Source organism: Propithecus coquereli, unplaced genomic scaffold (assembly GCF_000956105.1).
Source record: "Propithecus coquereli isolate 6110/MARCELLA unplaced genomic scaffold, Pcoq_1.0 Scaffold358, whole genome shotgun sequence".
Lineage (NCBI taxonomy): Eukaryota > Metazoa > Chordata > Mammalia > Primates > Indriidae > Propithecus > Propithecus coquereli.
This window is the reverse complement of record NW_012149263.1, coordinates 1399131-1411489: the sequence shown is the minus strand read 5'-3', so window position 1 is coordinate 1411489 and position 12359 is coordinate 1399131. Positions and strand designations below refer to the sequence as shown.

The 12359-nt window shown below is 57.0% G+C and overlaps 4 protein-coding genes across 6 annotated transcripts; 2 read left to right on the top strand and 2 right to left on the bottom strand.

Annotated features, from left to right (window-relative positions):
• The first annotated feature begins 16 nt into the window (after nucleotides 1–16).
• HSPB6 (heat shock protein, alpha-crystallin-related, B6) lies at nucleotides 17–2486 on the top strand. Of its 2 annotated transcripts, none has more exons than XM_012651625.1 (3): nucleotides 17–225; nucleotides 1157–1279; nucleotides 1388–2486. In XM_012651625.1, exons 1-3 carry the CDS (start codon nucleotides 28–30, stop codon nucleotides 1553–1555), a joined length of 489 nt encoding a protein of 162 aa, XP_012507079.1. In that variant the 5' UTR covers nucleotides 17–27; the 3' UTR covers nucleotides 1556–2486. The 2 variants fall into 2 exon arrangements, with proteins under 2 accessions (XP_012507079.1, XP_012507080.1); XM_012651626.1 differs by having other exon boundaries at nucleotides 28–216.
• Nucleotides 2487–2543: 57 nt separating this feature from the next.
• LIN37 (lin-37 DREAM MuvB core complex component) lies at nucleotides 2544–7468 on the bottom strand. 2 transcript variants are annotated; one of them, XM_012651624.1, is made up of 9 exons: nucleotides 7356–7468; nucleotides 4769–4844; nucleotides 4527–4577; nucleotides 4172–4201; nucleotides 4007–4092; nucleotides 3753–3919; nucleotides 2903–3043; nucleotides 2741–2814; nucleotides 2544–2669 (listed from the first exon to the last, which is right to left on the bottom strand). In XM_012651624.1, the coding sequence occupies exons 1-9, from the start codon at nucleotides 7387–7389 to the stop codon at nucleotides 2588–2590; spliced, it is 741 nt and encodes a 246-aa protein (XP_012507078.1). In that variant the 5' UTR covers nucleotides 7390–7468; the 3' UTR covers nucleotides 2544–2587. The 2 variants fall into 2 exon arrangements, with proteins under 2 accessions (XP_012507078.1, XP_012507077.1); XM_012651623.1 differs by lacking the exon at nucleotides 7356–7468 and having other exon boundaries at nucleotides 4769–7346.
• Nucleotides 7469–8611: 1143 nt separating this feature from the next.
• Nucleotides 8612–10062, bottom strand: PSENEN (presenilin enhancer gamma secretase subunit). The gene is made up of 4 exons (XM_012651622.1): nucleotides 9875–10062; nucleotides 9589–9745; nucleotides 9065–9169; nucleotides 8612–8874 (listed from the first exon to the last, which is right to left on the bottom strand). The coding sequence occupies exons 2-4, from the start codon at nucleotides 9647–9649 to the stop codon at nucleotides 8735–8737; spliced, it is 306 nt and encodes a 101-aa protein (XP_012507076.1). The 5' UTR covers nucleotides 9650–9745; nucleotides 9875–10062; the 3' UTR covers nucleotides 8612–8734.
• Nucleotides 10063–10187: 125 nt separating this feature from the next.
• Nucleotides 10188–12331, top strand: U2AF1L4 (U2 small nuclear RNA auxiliary factor 1-like 4). The gene is made up of 6 exons (XM_012651618.1): nucleotides 10188–10228; nucleotides 10374–10461; nucleotides 11138–11234; nucleotides 11412–11547; nucleotides 11656–11751; nucleotides 12111–12331. The coding sequence occupies exons 1-6, from the start codon at nucleotides 10188–10190 to the stop codon at nucleotides 12127–12129; spliced, it is 477 nt and encodes a 158-aa protein (XP_012507072.1). The 3' UTR covers nucleotides 12130–12331.
• The last annotated feature ends 28 nt before the right edge of the window (nucleotides 12332–12359 follow it).

The following is a 12359-nucleotide window of genomic DNA, read 5'->3' as shown; positions in this document are numbered from 1 at the left end:
AGTGCCTAGGACCGCAGCGGCGGAGCGATGGAGATCCCGGTGCCTGTGCAGCCGTCCTGGCTGCGCCGGGCCTCCGCCCCGGTGCCCGGAGTTTCGGCGCCCGGACGCCTCTTTGACCAGCGCTTTGGCGAGGGGCTGCTCGAGGCCGAGCTGGCTGCGCTCTGCCCCACCTCTCTTGCCCCCTACTACCTGCGCGCACCCAGCGTGGCGCTGCCGGTCGCTCAGGTGCCAGGCCTGGGGGAGGGGCTAACTCCACCGCCTCCAGGGCTGGGGGTCGGGGTTGGCCTGAGGAGGGTGACGGAATGTCCGTTGACTTTCAGCAGGGTGGACAGTCCGGCCACGTAGAGGGGCTTGCGGAGTTCCTGAGTTTGGATCTCAGAGGCCGGGTGACTGAAGCGGGTGGGAAGTCCCGGTCGCGCTTGCTGGGGGTGGGGTGGGTTTAGGGGGGTGTCTCATTAGGTGGGGGGGGAGTAGAAGGGCTGAGTCATTGAGAGGGTGGAGGTGGCCACTCTGAGGGGAAGTCTTGGTGACTCTGAAGGAGGCTGATGACCCAGGGAATTTTGAAAAAGGTGATAGGGTTGCAACGTTGTTTGTCTTGGAGCAGAGTTCGGAGACTATTCGTGGTGAACCGAAGTCTCCCGGAGTGGTAGAGAGGAGGGAGGGGTTCTGCGACGTGATGAAGGGGGCGGGCCACTCTGAAGCGGAGGCAGGTTGCTGGTAACTGCTGAGAGCGCAGGAGGTCCCGAGACACGAGTGGGAGGGTAAAGGGAGGACTGAGTCTATAGACTGGGGGGATGAGCAACTTGGCGATTTCTGGCGGGGGCTGGGGATAAGGGCCCCAGGGGCTCAGAAGGGAAGGGAGCTGGGGAATGCATCAGTGTCCTAGGAGCACAGTGACTGTGGAGTCCTTGACACTGGGGGAGGGAGTGGACAGGCCTCCTCACCCTGCGGGGCGGAGGTCCCTGACCTTGCAGGAAAAGGGAGCCTGATCACTCTGGATGAGAGGAGGATCCCAGTTATTCCGGTGAAGAGGTCTTCGGTGACACCGAGTAGGAAAGAGGACTCCGCACCGGAACCGACAGGGGTGGGGTCTTCCTGGGTCCCAGGAGCCTCAACCCGCCAGATGACAGTCCCGCCCCGCGCCGCCTGTGCGCAGGTGCCGACGGACCCGGGCCATTTCTCGGTGCTGCTGGACGTGAAGCACTTCTCCCCCGAGGAAATAGCTGTCAAGGTGGTTGGCGAACACGTGGAGGTGCATGCGCGCCACGAGGAGCGCCCGGTGAGCCAGCAGACGGGGGCGGGGCCGGGCCGGGCCGGCGCGACGGGCAGCCTGGAGGGGCGGGGCGCCACGGAAAGGGGCGGGGCCGCTCACGCCTCTCGCCTCCAGGATGAGCACGGATTCGTCGCGCGAGAGTTCCACCGCCGCTACCGCCTGCCGCCTGGCGTGGACCCGGCTGCCGTAACGTCCGCGCTGTCGCCCGAGGGCGTCCTGTCCATCCAGGCCGCGCCAGCGTCCGCCCAGGCCCCACAGCCGCCACCGGCTGCCGCCAAGTAGGGGTTTGGGTGCTCCTGAACCCTGGGAGCCGCCCTGGGCTCCCTCTTTCAGAGCCGATCTGACTCCACCCAGCCAGATGTCCCGAGCGCGCCAACGCCTTCCTCCCGCCCAATCCCGGATCGTGCCCTGACCCCTCCACCCTAGACCCTGCCTTGATAACCTACCCCTCCACAGACACCCCTGCTTTCACACCCTTTCCAGCTTTCAGACCCCACCCCGACAAGCACCCTACAAGCACTACCCTAACCCTCAGCCCACAGTCTCTCATCCCCACCGACCCTACTTTCTTGGCATGTGTCCCCACTCGAGAATCGCTCCTTTACTTCCTTCTGACTTCTCTATGAGGACGTCCCCACACACCATTTCCATGTCTTCCCCACTTTGACACTAGATTATGGTGCAGACAGCCCTGCCCCGCCCCTAGGCCAGTCAGGCATAATCCCCCCACACCCAAATGTCCTGGACTACACCGACCTCCCAATCCAGACCACCCATGTCTGGTTCCCAAGACTCTGGGTCCTTCGCCTGCAACCAGACAATCCACTTCCCCCCAGCCATTTTCTGACTTGAAACCCCAGCCAGCCACCCCAGACTCTTGAACCCTTTTCTGATCCCCCCACCCTTGGACACCTATCCCAGGGCAACCAGAACTCCCAGCCTCAAACTGTACAGATACCCTCCCAATACCCGCCCCCAACTCTGCACAGATGTCCTAGGCCCCTTCCCCAACTCTAAGCAGAACCCCCCAGTGCCTTTGTCCTGACCAAGTCTCCAACTAGATACCCTTGGCAACCCACCTTCCACAGTCCTCTTACCCCCCAAGACCCAACCTAACAACCACTCTGATTCCCCACAACCTTTCTCTCTGAATTCCCTGCCACCCCATTCCCCCACTCTTACCTAGGCTCACTCCCCCAATAAATGTGCTAGAGTTGTGCCAACTGCTGTATGTCTGGGCTGGGAAGTATGAGGCTGGAGCAGAGGCCAGTGTGGAGTCAGGGGATGTTTATTGGGGTGGGGGGACCTGGAGCATCACTGTCGCTCGTACATCTCCCGGAGAATCTTCATGCTTTCTGAGTAACGAAGCTGGTTCCGATGAGATGCCTCCTTCCACCTGGGGAGGTAGAGGGACGGCTGAGTAATTGCAGGAGTCCACAGCGGGGAAGCAGGTCAGGGGATGCTCACCTCTGGCGGATGCGTTTCCAACGCTGCATGTTTCGATAGATGAGTGTGGAGGCTGAAGGCTCGGGCTCGGAGGGCTGCATGGACAGAGAGGCCAGGCTGAGTGCCCAAGTCCAAGCCCCACGACATAGGCTCCGTAGCCCCGGGCCAGCCTTGCATACCCACCTCATCATCAGGGGTGCTGTGGGTCTCAGGCTGTAGCGGGGATGGAATGCGGGATCTGCAGGCATCTCCAGCTGGCCCGGGGGCTGTGGGCGGAGGCAGCTTGTACACATCACGACTCTTGCTGTTGGTGACCTCTGAACCCTAGGGACACAAGGGCCCCATACCAGGCCCAAAAGAGTTAGAGCAGAGGGCTGGGAATAGTACAAGTTTCATCTCCCCTGCCTTTCCCAGCAACAAAAACATGAGGGTCTTGCCAAGAACCTGTGTTTAGAGGAGTCAAGTCTGAAGGGCAGATACCTTAACCAGCCTGGGGGCAGGTCTGGTAAGCCTGTCTTCTCCTGTCCAGCCCAGGCTTCCTCATCTACACCTGCCCAGGGAGTCATGTCTGCTTGTCTCAGGGAATCCTGTCTAGGAGGTCCCATCTGTGTCACCAAGGGACCCCTGTCGACTGTTGCTAGTTCAAAGAATCATATATGTCTGTCCTGGGGACCCTTGTCTACCCTCTCAGGCCAGATGGTTTACAGATCCCCTGCCCAACCTAGGGGGTCGCCATCTGCTCCCCCAATGCAGGCGGCCACAACTGTCTGCTCCAAGGACCCCTGCTCTTGGAAGTCAGTCTGTCTGCCCAGGGCAATCCTGCTCCCTCTCCTCCAAGGCTGCCCTAGGCACCTCCATCCATACCCTCAGCCTAAGGGTGCACATCTGTGTGCTTCCTCTGATCCAGGGTTCACTTGAGGGACACAGAGACCTGTGCCTGTCTACCCTACCCCACCAGCTTGGGGGGAGGGTCCCTTGAGCCTGTCCCATTGCCCCGTCTGGCTGCTGGGCTGGGGCCCAGCACTCATCCCACCTCCTCATCCTCAGGCAGTGGGGGCAGTGGTGAGCCGGGTGAGCATTCACGCTCGCGCACTGTGGGGCTGTTGCGCATCCAGGCGCGGCAGATCGGATACAGTGGTGTGTTCTCGCTGAACTGGGCCAAGTCCACGCTCCGGTCAAACAGCTTGATCACATATGTGTCTGGGGGTGGCGGGGTGGGAGGTATGTGAGCATCTTCATGTAACCCCCTGGCTCCTTGCTCACCCTCGAGGGCCACTGTCTACTCACTGGATCTCTGTGGCCCGCCCTCGGCCAGCCCATCATCCATCTCCCTCCTCTTCTTCCTCCGCTGGTGGGGGAAGCGGGCAGATGGCCTGTGTGGGGAGGGAGAGTGTCAGCACCAGGGTGGGGGTGGGAACCTCTGGTCCCTTGGCCAGGGCCCTCCTGCCTTACCTTTTGCCAGTGGCTGCGATGGAGCAATCCCTGTGGGCAGAGACAGGGTATGAGCAGGCTGCCCCTCGCAAACGCCTGCTCAAACCCCCCGGAGGCCACCCTGGGGATCCTGGGATCAAGCCTGAGATGTTCACATGAACCCGCCTACACCTTAGGCCTTGTCCCGCCCACAGCCCTAGGGCTCCAGGTGTCAACGATGAGGAGACCTAAGCTGCTTCTGCCACAGGGTCTTTGTATATGTGGAGTGGTTGGGACCACCACAGAGGAAGCACAGGGCAGACGGGTCAGGGCTTGGATGAGGGAAGCAGTTACCCACCGCAAACTCTCGGGTCCAGATCCAACCACAAAGACTTACTTATTGTGGGTGTCTGAGGGGGTTTTCCCGGCTTCTTCATCCAGACGCTCCCTGGTAGCAAAAGAGAACTGTTGGCTCAGGGTTCCAAGGGCCCAAAATGGCAAGGCATTGGGTGGCCTCCCTAGTAGGCACCTTCCTCCCCAGGGCAACCTCTCAGGTCCCACCCAGATCTGCCCAGGATCAGAGAGTCCAACCCGCCAGGGCCCCCAGCCCCATGACCCTGCGCTGGACCAGGTCCCAACCTGTCCATGTGACTCTTCTCCAGCAGACACTGTAGAACGGCATCCAGTTGGTTCCGGGCCTTGGCCATCTCCAACTCTAGGTGAGGAGGGTGCCAAGCAGGAGTTAGTCCCAGGCCCCAGGGCATGCATATCCTCCACCCTGGCCAACCCTGTGGCCAGGTTCAGGCACGCTGACAGGGTGCAGCAGGTAGAGACACGGAAGTGACAAGCACGAGCTGAGTTCCAAGGCTGTCCCACATGACCACCAAAGCAAATACCTTACCTTACCGAGCCTGTTTCCTCATCTTGAAAATGGGTCTCCCAATGATACCTACCTGCTAGGACCGATGCAAGGTTTAAATAAGCTCACGTCATATATGAACCTCTTAACAGGATGGAGAAATGGTAAGTGATGTACACAGTGCTTACTACATGCCAGGCATTGTTCCAAGCACACCACACGTATTAACCCACTGAAGTCTCACAATAACCCTTGGAAGTAGATTATGATTTTTATTCCCATTTTACAGATGATGAAACTGAGGTACAGAGATGTTAGGCTACTTGCCCAAAGTGACACAGTGAAGAAATTGCTGAGCTGAGGATTTGAACCCTGGTTGTCTGGCTCCAAAGCTGAAGTTATAAGGCAGAGGCTCCAACTGGGGACAGAATCTGCCCCCCAGGCCTGCTTTGTTTGGCGGAGGCAGTGGTGTTATTTTAAATCTGAATTAAATCTGAATGAGCTGACAACATTTAAAAATTGGGAGATTTCCCTAAAATATCCTTTTTTGGCTTTTTCCTTCTCAGAAATGAGGTCTAGGCTCACCTTCCTGCACTGGCCCTGTCAGCCCGTGGGTTTGCCCCCCTTCAACACAGAACTTCAGGAAGTGATGATGTTATGGATGTCGTCCTCTCACATTTGCTCGCTCCTTCCGACGGGTAGGAGCTCTGGCCCCACTGGTCAGAGCCTGGAGGGGTACTTGGGGACATGCCTTGCCAGTCCTGGGACTTCTTGAGGAGACCAGGAGACACAGGGATTCCCAACATGGCTCAGAGGAGAGACAGGGTGAGGGTGGGGGATCGGGGACCACTGAGATTGTAGCAAGGAGCCCTGGGCAGGTGCCAAGGGTATGGATAGTGTCCACAGCTCTGTCCTCAGGCCCAGCTTCTCTCCTGAAGCCCAGACTTGGGGATCCCATGGCCTCCTGGACACCGCTCCTTGGACATCCCCCAGGTTCTTTCTACTCACTGGGTCCCACTCTGGCCTCAGTGTCTCTCTAAACCTGAACCGCCCCCTCAAGGGTGGCTCCACTGTCCCCCAGTCCCTCCCTGCACCCTGCCAGAGACAGCACTCTTCTTCTTGCACCCCAGCCCACCAACCCCATGGCCTGTCCCCTTGGCTTCCTGAGTCCCTCTCCCACACACTCCCTCCCTACCTTGCCCACTCTGGTCCTGACCTTTCCTCTCCCTGAGCTCCCTGCCTGTCTCCCCTTCTGATCCACCCTCCCTAGGTGGCCAGGGGACTCTTCCTAAAACCAAATCTGACCTAATCTTTCCCTGCTTAGAACCCTTCCTGAGTCCCCCATGCCAGGGGCAGTGTCTGCACTCCCCAGCCTGGCGTACACAGGCCTAGCCCTTCCCCCCACCATCACTGGTGGTCAGGCCCTTTTCAGGTCATTTTTCTACCCACAGTTTTTTTTTGGCATTTGGGGGGCACCTTTATTAACTCACTCCTCAGTTCAAAACCCTCCCTTGGCTCCCTTTTCCCTTAGAGCAAAAGCCAGAGTCCTCACCTGGGCCCGCGAGATCTGTCCCCTACCCCATCACATATTTGCCTCCCTCTTCTCACACTCGCCACCTCAGTCACCCTGCTGCAACCACACTGGCCCCCCTGCTGTTCCCTGAACATGCCAGACAAGGCTTCCACCCTCGGGGACTTTTCAAAGCTATTTCTTTTGTCTCAATTGCTGTTCCCTCGCCTGTCCGCATGGCTCTCCCTCACCTCTCCCATTCCTGATAGCCATAGCTTCTGTTTTGTTCTATTTTAATAACGCTTATGCCATCAGACATTCTACATCGCTTTACTATTATCTTTTTTTGTCTGGGTTCTGTGCCCTTCCCACTGCCCTTCCCATGCCAGGCCTGGCATCCCATCAGCTCTGCCCCAGCCCAAGATGACCTCCTCCTTCTGAGCGTCAGTTTCCCCGCCTACCACAATTCCCACTTCCCAGGATTACTGAAACATAGTGACTGCGAAGATTAAAAGAATCCCTGTGCTTCAGGCTCACGGCACAACGCCTGACCATGACCACTGCTGGAAATGGGGAAACCGAGGGGGAGCCGAGACAAGAGCCCTTCTCGGAGTTACCGGCTCGGGGTCCCCGCGTCTTACCGCGCCACACTGCCCGCGCCCCCACCGTCCAGTCTCAAAGCTACTTCCAGCACAGCCCAGGTGGCAACAAACTCAAGCTGCCTAATACAGCGAAGTCAGGTGGGCCGCAGGGAGCAGGTCCCGCAGTCCCGTTTTCGGGATAATCCTGTCCCTCGGGCTCCCAAACCTTGAACACCCAGGTGTTCCCCTACAGGTCCCCGACCTCAGGGTCCTCACCTGATTTCTCCACTTTCACCTTCACCGGGAACATGGTTTGGGTTCGGGGTCTGGCCAGCTCCAATCAAGGCCGAAGGCGGGCGGGGAGAGGTCAAAGGTAACCGTCGTGTGCGGCCGATGCTCCGCCTTGAGCAGTGTCCAGCCGCGACCGCCGCCGCCGCCTCCCTTCTTCTACTTCTGCGGGCAGGCCCCCTTGGCAGTAGCTTGTTCCCATTAGTCACTGCAGCCGTCAATCTCAAACTCTGACCAATTGACAGCTGACGCAAGTGGCTCCCGGCTTTAACTCCCACCTTCCTGGGGCTCCGTTTCCGGAAACAAACCGACGACCGTCCGCTTCCTGGGAGGTGTAGTTCTGTGTCCCGAGACCCACCCGGAGCAACGGCGCCTGCGCCGCGCGGGGCACGGTGGGCGGCGAAGGATCGGGAATCGACAGGCTTCTCGGGACTTGTAGTGTCAGGATGTTTGAATTACACCAATTTAGCTATTTACCGCATTTCACCAACTGTGGGAGTTCCTCTATCCCTAAGAGGAAGACCAGTCTGGAGTTAGGCCGGGTCCCCTCTTACTGAGCACTCGCTAGGTGCCACCTACCTGTTACTACTCTCTTTTAAGCCACAGTCTCCTTCATTTAGTGAATATTTATTAGTGTGCCAGGCACTGGGGACACTGCCAGGAACAGAACGGACAAAAAAATCTTTGCTCTAATGGAGCTTATCTTTTAGAGGAAGGAAAGATAAACAGTAAACATTTTAAGTGAAATGCGATAGGAGAAAGAATACAGCCTGAAAGAGACATAGGAGTATCAAGATGGGGACTGGATTTTAAATAGGATGGCCAAGGAAGGATTCTCTGAGCAAGCTCTAAAGTATTTTTATTTCTGCAGAAAATGCTTTCTTCAGAGAATGGGAAACTTCCGTTTACCACATGTGTCCTGGCCAGATAAATCCTAGCAGGTGGCATCATGATGTGTACCTCTGATGAGAGTACTGCGGCCCAGAGCCGGTGAGTCATGTTCCGGATTCACAACTACCAGCGCAGGATAACAGCACTAGAAATGGAGGCACTAGTCCTTGCTTGGTTCCTTATCTATAAAATAGGGTTCCTGAGCAGGAAAGCTTCTATTTTAGAGGATTATGAGTAGTATTCAGTGGAAAAAATGCACATAATGTGTAGCACAAAGTAATCATTCCATAAATGTTTTTGAATGTTAATCATTTTATGCTTCAGCCTCCAAAAGATCCCAGGAAGTCAATATCGAAAGTTGGGGTCCTTTATTGGGGGATGTCAGCAGAAAACATAAGACATGGGAACAAGTCTTAGGGCAAAGGAGCCTATTCTGGGAGAATGGGAAGGTGAGTCCCCAGCCTGTGCAGAAGTTGTCAGGGGGTTCCCAAGGGTATAGTGAAGGAGAGGTAGTCCCCTAGGGCACCCCAGCGCGGCCTGTAGATCTGGAAGATGGTGATCCAGGTAGTGAGCACAATGACCCAGAAGAGGAAGCCCACAGCTGAGCGCCAGACATCTGTAATGGGGAACAGGAGTGGGTAGGGGTGGCCTCCAGCTGCTGCTCTCTGGACTCCCCCAGACTGGCCCTCTCTTCTCTCCCATAGAACCCCACAATTCTCGGGCCACCATCATCCCCCCGGACCAAGATTCCCTGCTTCTCCCTCTCCCCACCCACTGGCCACCCTTCATCTGCACCCTAGACTCACAGCCTTTGATTTGGCTCTGCTCTGTGTAGGCTGGGACTAGGAAGGCCTCTCGGAAGAACCAGAAGATGTTAACCAACCAGAGAAACGGCAGGAAAGCAAACCCACCTAGGGAGAAAAAGAAAACCACACTGGGTTCTAAGGCAACGAGGATCTTCCCAACTCCCATCTAGAAGACCTATTTGGAGAAAACTCTCCCACACCCAAGTTAAAATGGAGATCTCTGCTGTCAGGGGCTCCGGAATCCTGGCTCTTCCCCGGGATCGAGGAATCTGATTCCTCAACCACTTTTTCTCAGGATCCAGGAGTCCGTCCCCCAACCTTGCTCCTCTCTTGGGACCCAGAAGTTAAGGCCACAGCTTGCTCCTTCCTCAGGACCCGGGCCCTCCATTCGCTCAGACCCAGGACTCAGTGTTCTCAGCGGCCTCATCTCTTAGACCCACGAATCCAGACCCTACGCCTCTTCCCTCAGGCGCTCTCGTCCAGGTTCCTCTCTTCTTCAGGGACCCTAAAGGATTGGCCTTTACCCAGGTAGTATTTCCGGCACAGGTTCAACTTCTCCTCATTGGACACCCGCTCCAAGTTCATAGTTGCGCTGCGGCTGGGTCGTCCCAAGGGTCTGAGAGGGGAGACCCAAGCCTTGACCCTAAGGGACAGATGCGAGGACCGCGAACAACCAGGCCCCTATTACGACAAATAGAGACAAATTTAAGAGTAGGTTTGCTGAAACAAGGGCACCCCCACCCCCACCAGCTGGCTAGGTTGATAAGCTTTTTATGTTTATTGGGGTGCGCGAAACGACCCCCAACTCACCAGTGGAGCTTACTTCCTCCGGCTGGGATGTCGTTGCTACTCTCAGCTATGGACGTTTGCTCTAGATGCCCAGGGTTTCTCTGGAGTTTGTAGTTTTTTTTTTTTTTTAAATGAAGCAGCGCTGCACGCATGCGCCTTCGAGAACGCCCGTCGGTAATTTTGCGGGGAGGGTGCGGTCCTCCAACACGCAAGCGCACTAGAGAGCGTCCGAGCGCGTGATGGGCGTCTAGAGGCAGCAACCGACTACACTTCCCAACGCTCCTACGCAACGGAAGTGACGTAGGAAGCAGACAATTGGAGGGTTCGAGTGAAAATGGCTGAATATTTAGCTTCGGTATGCGGGACAGAGAACAAGTGAGAACGGGCGCAGGGAATGTCCTCTCGGGGGGCTGGGGCCGGGACACTAGGGTCCCTGATAGGTGGGCGGCTCGAGGCGGTGTTTCTGGGGTGTCCGGCCTCTCCGGCCCTCAATTCACCTCTGTATTTGCATCTCTTGCAGGGTTAACTGCTCATTTTACTTTAAGATCGGGACCTGCCGGCACGGGGACCGATGCCCCCGGCTTCACAACAAACCGACCTTCAGCCAGGTGAGACCTGGCACGGAAGCCTTAGGGTTAATGCCTCCCATCCCTCCCCTTCTGCTGTCCATCGTCACGAGGTCCCGCCTTTTCCGGGTTTCTAGGGCCCTCCCTACCGCCCGGCTTTTTCCTGGTCAGGCCTCTCTCTGCAGGTTCCTCCCCCAACCTTCAGCCCTTCTTCCAGGCGCTTGGCCACGCCCCCGTATGTACAGACACTCCTGGGCTGCACATGATGGCTCGGTGTCCCCAAGCCCCTTCTGGTTTCTTAGGGGCAGGCATCGCTTGTGCACTCAAGACGCTTAGTCTCCTTCTCCGGTGCAAGGTCCCACGCCCAACTTCATGCCCGGCTTTTTTTGCATGCAGCCGGGCTCTCTGAGCTCGGGCCCCGCCCTTTGTATTTAAATTCTGTTCAGACCATATTGCTGCCCAGCCTGTACCGGAATCCACAGAACACAGCCCAAACCGCAGACGGATCACACTGTGCGTAAGGAACCAGGCCTGGGGGCAGGGCAGACAGCCCCCGCAGGCCACCCGCCATTCCACTCTCCTCCCCTCCTCCAGGTCACGTGCGCCACGCGGAGGTGCAGGAACACTGTGATAAGTTCTTCAAGGTGAAGGTTGGCAGGGGTAGGTTGTACTTCTTATGGGCCAGGAGCTCAGCTGAGTTCCTCCCTGTCTTCCACAGGAGGTGTTCGCGGAACTGCAGGAGAAGTATGGGGAGATTGAAGAGATGAATGTGTGCGACAACCTGGGGGACCACCTCATGGGCAATGTCTATGTCAAGGTGCTTGCTGTCCCTCCCTAGAGCCCAGAGGTGGAGGCTTTTAATGCTTCATGGTCACCGCTGAAGCCTCACAGCTTGAGAGGTTCATGACTAAACCCAGTCCAGCCCCAGAGCTGCTAACTACTTCCCTGAAGATCTCCGAGTTCTGCTGCTGACCCAGACTGACTTTCTTCTCAATTCCGACGGGAGGAGGATGCAGAGCGGGCAGTGGCCGAACTCAGTAATCCCTGGTTGAAGGGGCAGGCTGTGCATGCTGAGCTGTCTCCTGTCACTGACTTCCGGGAGTCATGCTGTCGGCAGTATGAGATTGGGTATGGTGGTACAAGGATGGGATGGGCACTTTGAGCCCCAGACTCTTGGGTGTGTGGTGGGGGCTGCCAGTGACAATTACCTCCTCCATCTGTCTGCCCTCTACCCAGGGAATGTACCCGCGGTGCCTTCTGCAACTTCATGCACCTGCAGCCCATTTCCCAGAACCTCTGGCAACAGCTGTATGGGCAGGAACCCAGCCGCAGGTACCTCAGGACCAGCCTGCCAAGACTCCTCATACCGAAGGCCCCTATACCCTGAGATGAGCCTACCCTAAGCCACAGTAACAGTGTCCCAAGACTGTTACACCCTAAGAATAGTCCTGAGCCCCATCCGGAGATCACCTGAGTCTCAACTCCAAAACCAGCCTGAACCCCAAATCCAAGAGCAGCCTGGATCTCCAACTCCTGATATTAGCCACTGCGTACCTACCTGAGACCACCTCCTAGAACTCTGGTTATTTCAGGACCTATCCTGCCCCATCTCAGAGCACAGAAGCAGGCCTGGGGGCCCTTTGCACCACTCCTCACAGCTCTAACCCAACTCTTTCCACTCCTATTTCCAGGTCACCCCCGAGGTCCTAAACTGGCCACCAACCCCAAGAAAGGAACCAACGGCATTCCCCAGATCACCGTCATGGTCGCTTCTGAGATTCTGAAGGGAAAGCCCTTCATTCCTGACAGGCACAGATGTTCTGGCCAGGACCCTTCCTCAAAGCCCCCTTCACTCTCCAGCTCTACCATCCCCAGGTTCCGGCTACATGATGTAGTCTGTTCAACAGAGACCTCCTTCCACCCTTGCCATAATAAAGTTC

Bases quoted from the DNA above. Each gene is read 5' to 3' on its own strand.
- HSPB6 (XM_012651625.1), top strand. From the start codon at position 28: ATGGAGATCCCGGTGCCTGTGCAGCCGTCCTGGCTGCGCCGGGCCTCC. The intron at 226-1,156 runs GTGCCAGGCCTG...GCCTGTGCGCAG, and splicing joins TGGCGCTGCCGGTCGCTCAG to GTGCCGACGGACCCGGGCCA. The intron at 1,280-1,387 runs GTGAGCCAGCAG...TCTCGCCTCCAG, and splicing joins CGCGCCACGAGGAGCGCCCG to GATGAGCACGGATTCGTCGC.
- LIN37 (XM_012651623.1), bottom strand. From the start codon at position 4,893: ATGCCCTGGGGCCTGGGACTAACTCCTGCTTGGCACCCTCCTCACCTA. The intron at 4,578-4,768 runs GTTGGGACCTGG...TTTTGCTACCAG, and splicing joins GAGAAGAGTCACATGGACAG to GGAGCGTCTGGATGAAGAAG. The intron at 3,044-3,752 runs GTGGGATGAGTG...TTGTGTCCCTAG, and splicing joins CACTGCCTGAGGATGAGGAG to GGTTCAGAGGTCACCAACAG.
- PSENEN (XM_012651622.1), bottom strand. From the start codon at position 9,649: ATGAACTTGGAGCGGGTGTCCAATGAGGAGAAGTTGAACCTGTGCCGG. The intron at 9,170-9,588 runs GTAAAGGCCAAT...TTTTCTCCCTAG, and splicing joins GTGCCGGAAATACTACCTGG to GTGGGTTTGCTTTCCTGCCG. The intron at 8,875-9,064 runs GTGAGTCTAGGG...TCCCCATTACAG, and splicing joins GCAGAGCCAAATCAAAGGCT to ATGTCTGGCGCTCAGCTGTG.
- U2AF1L4 (XM_012651618.1), top strand. From the start codon at position 10,188: ATGGCTGAATATTTAGCTTCGGTATGCGGGACAGAGAACAA. The intron at 10,229-10,373 runs GTGAGAACGGGC...CATCTCTTGCAG, and splicing joins GTATGCGGGACAGAGAACAA to GGTTAACTGCTCATTTTACT. The intron at 10,462-11,137 runs GTGAGACCTGGC...TGTCTTCCACAG, and splicing joins ACAAACCGACCTTCAGCCAG to GAGGTGTTCGCGGAACTGCA.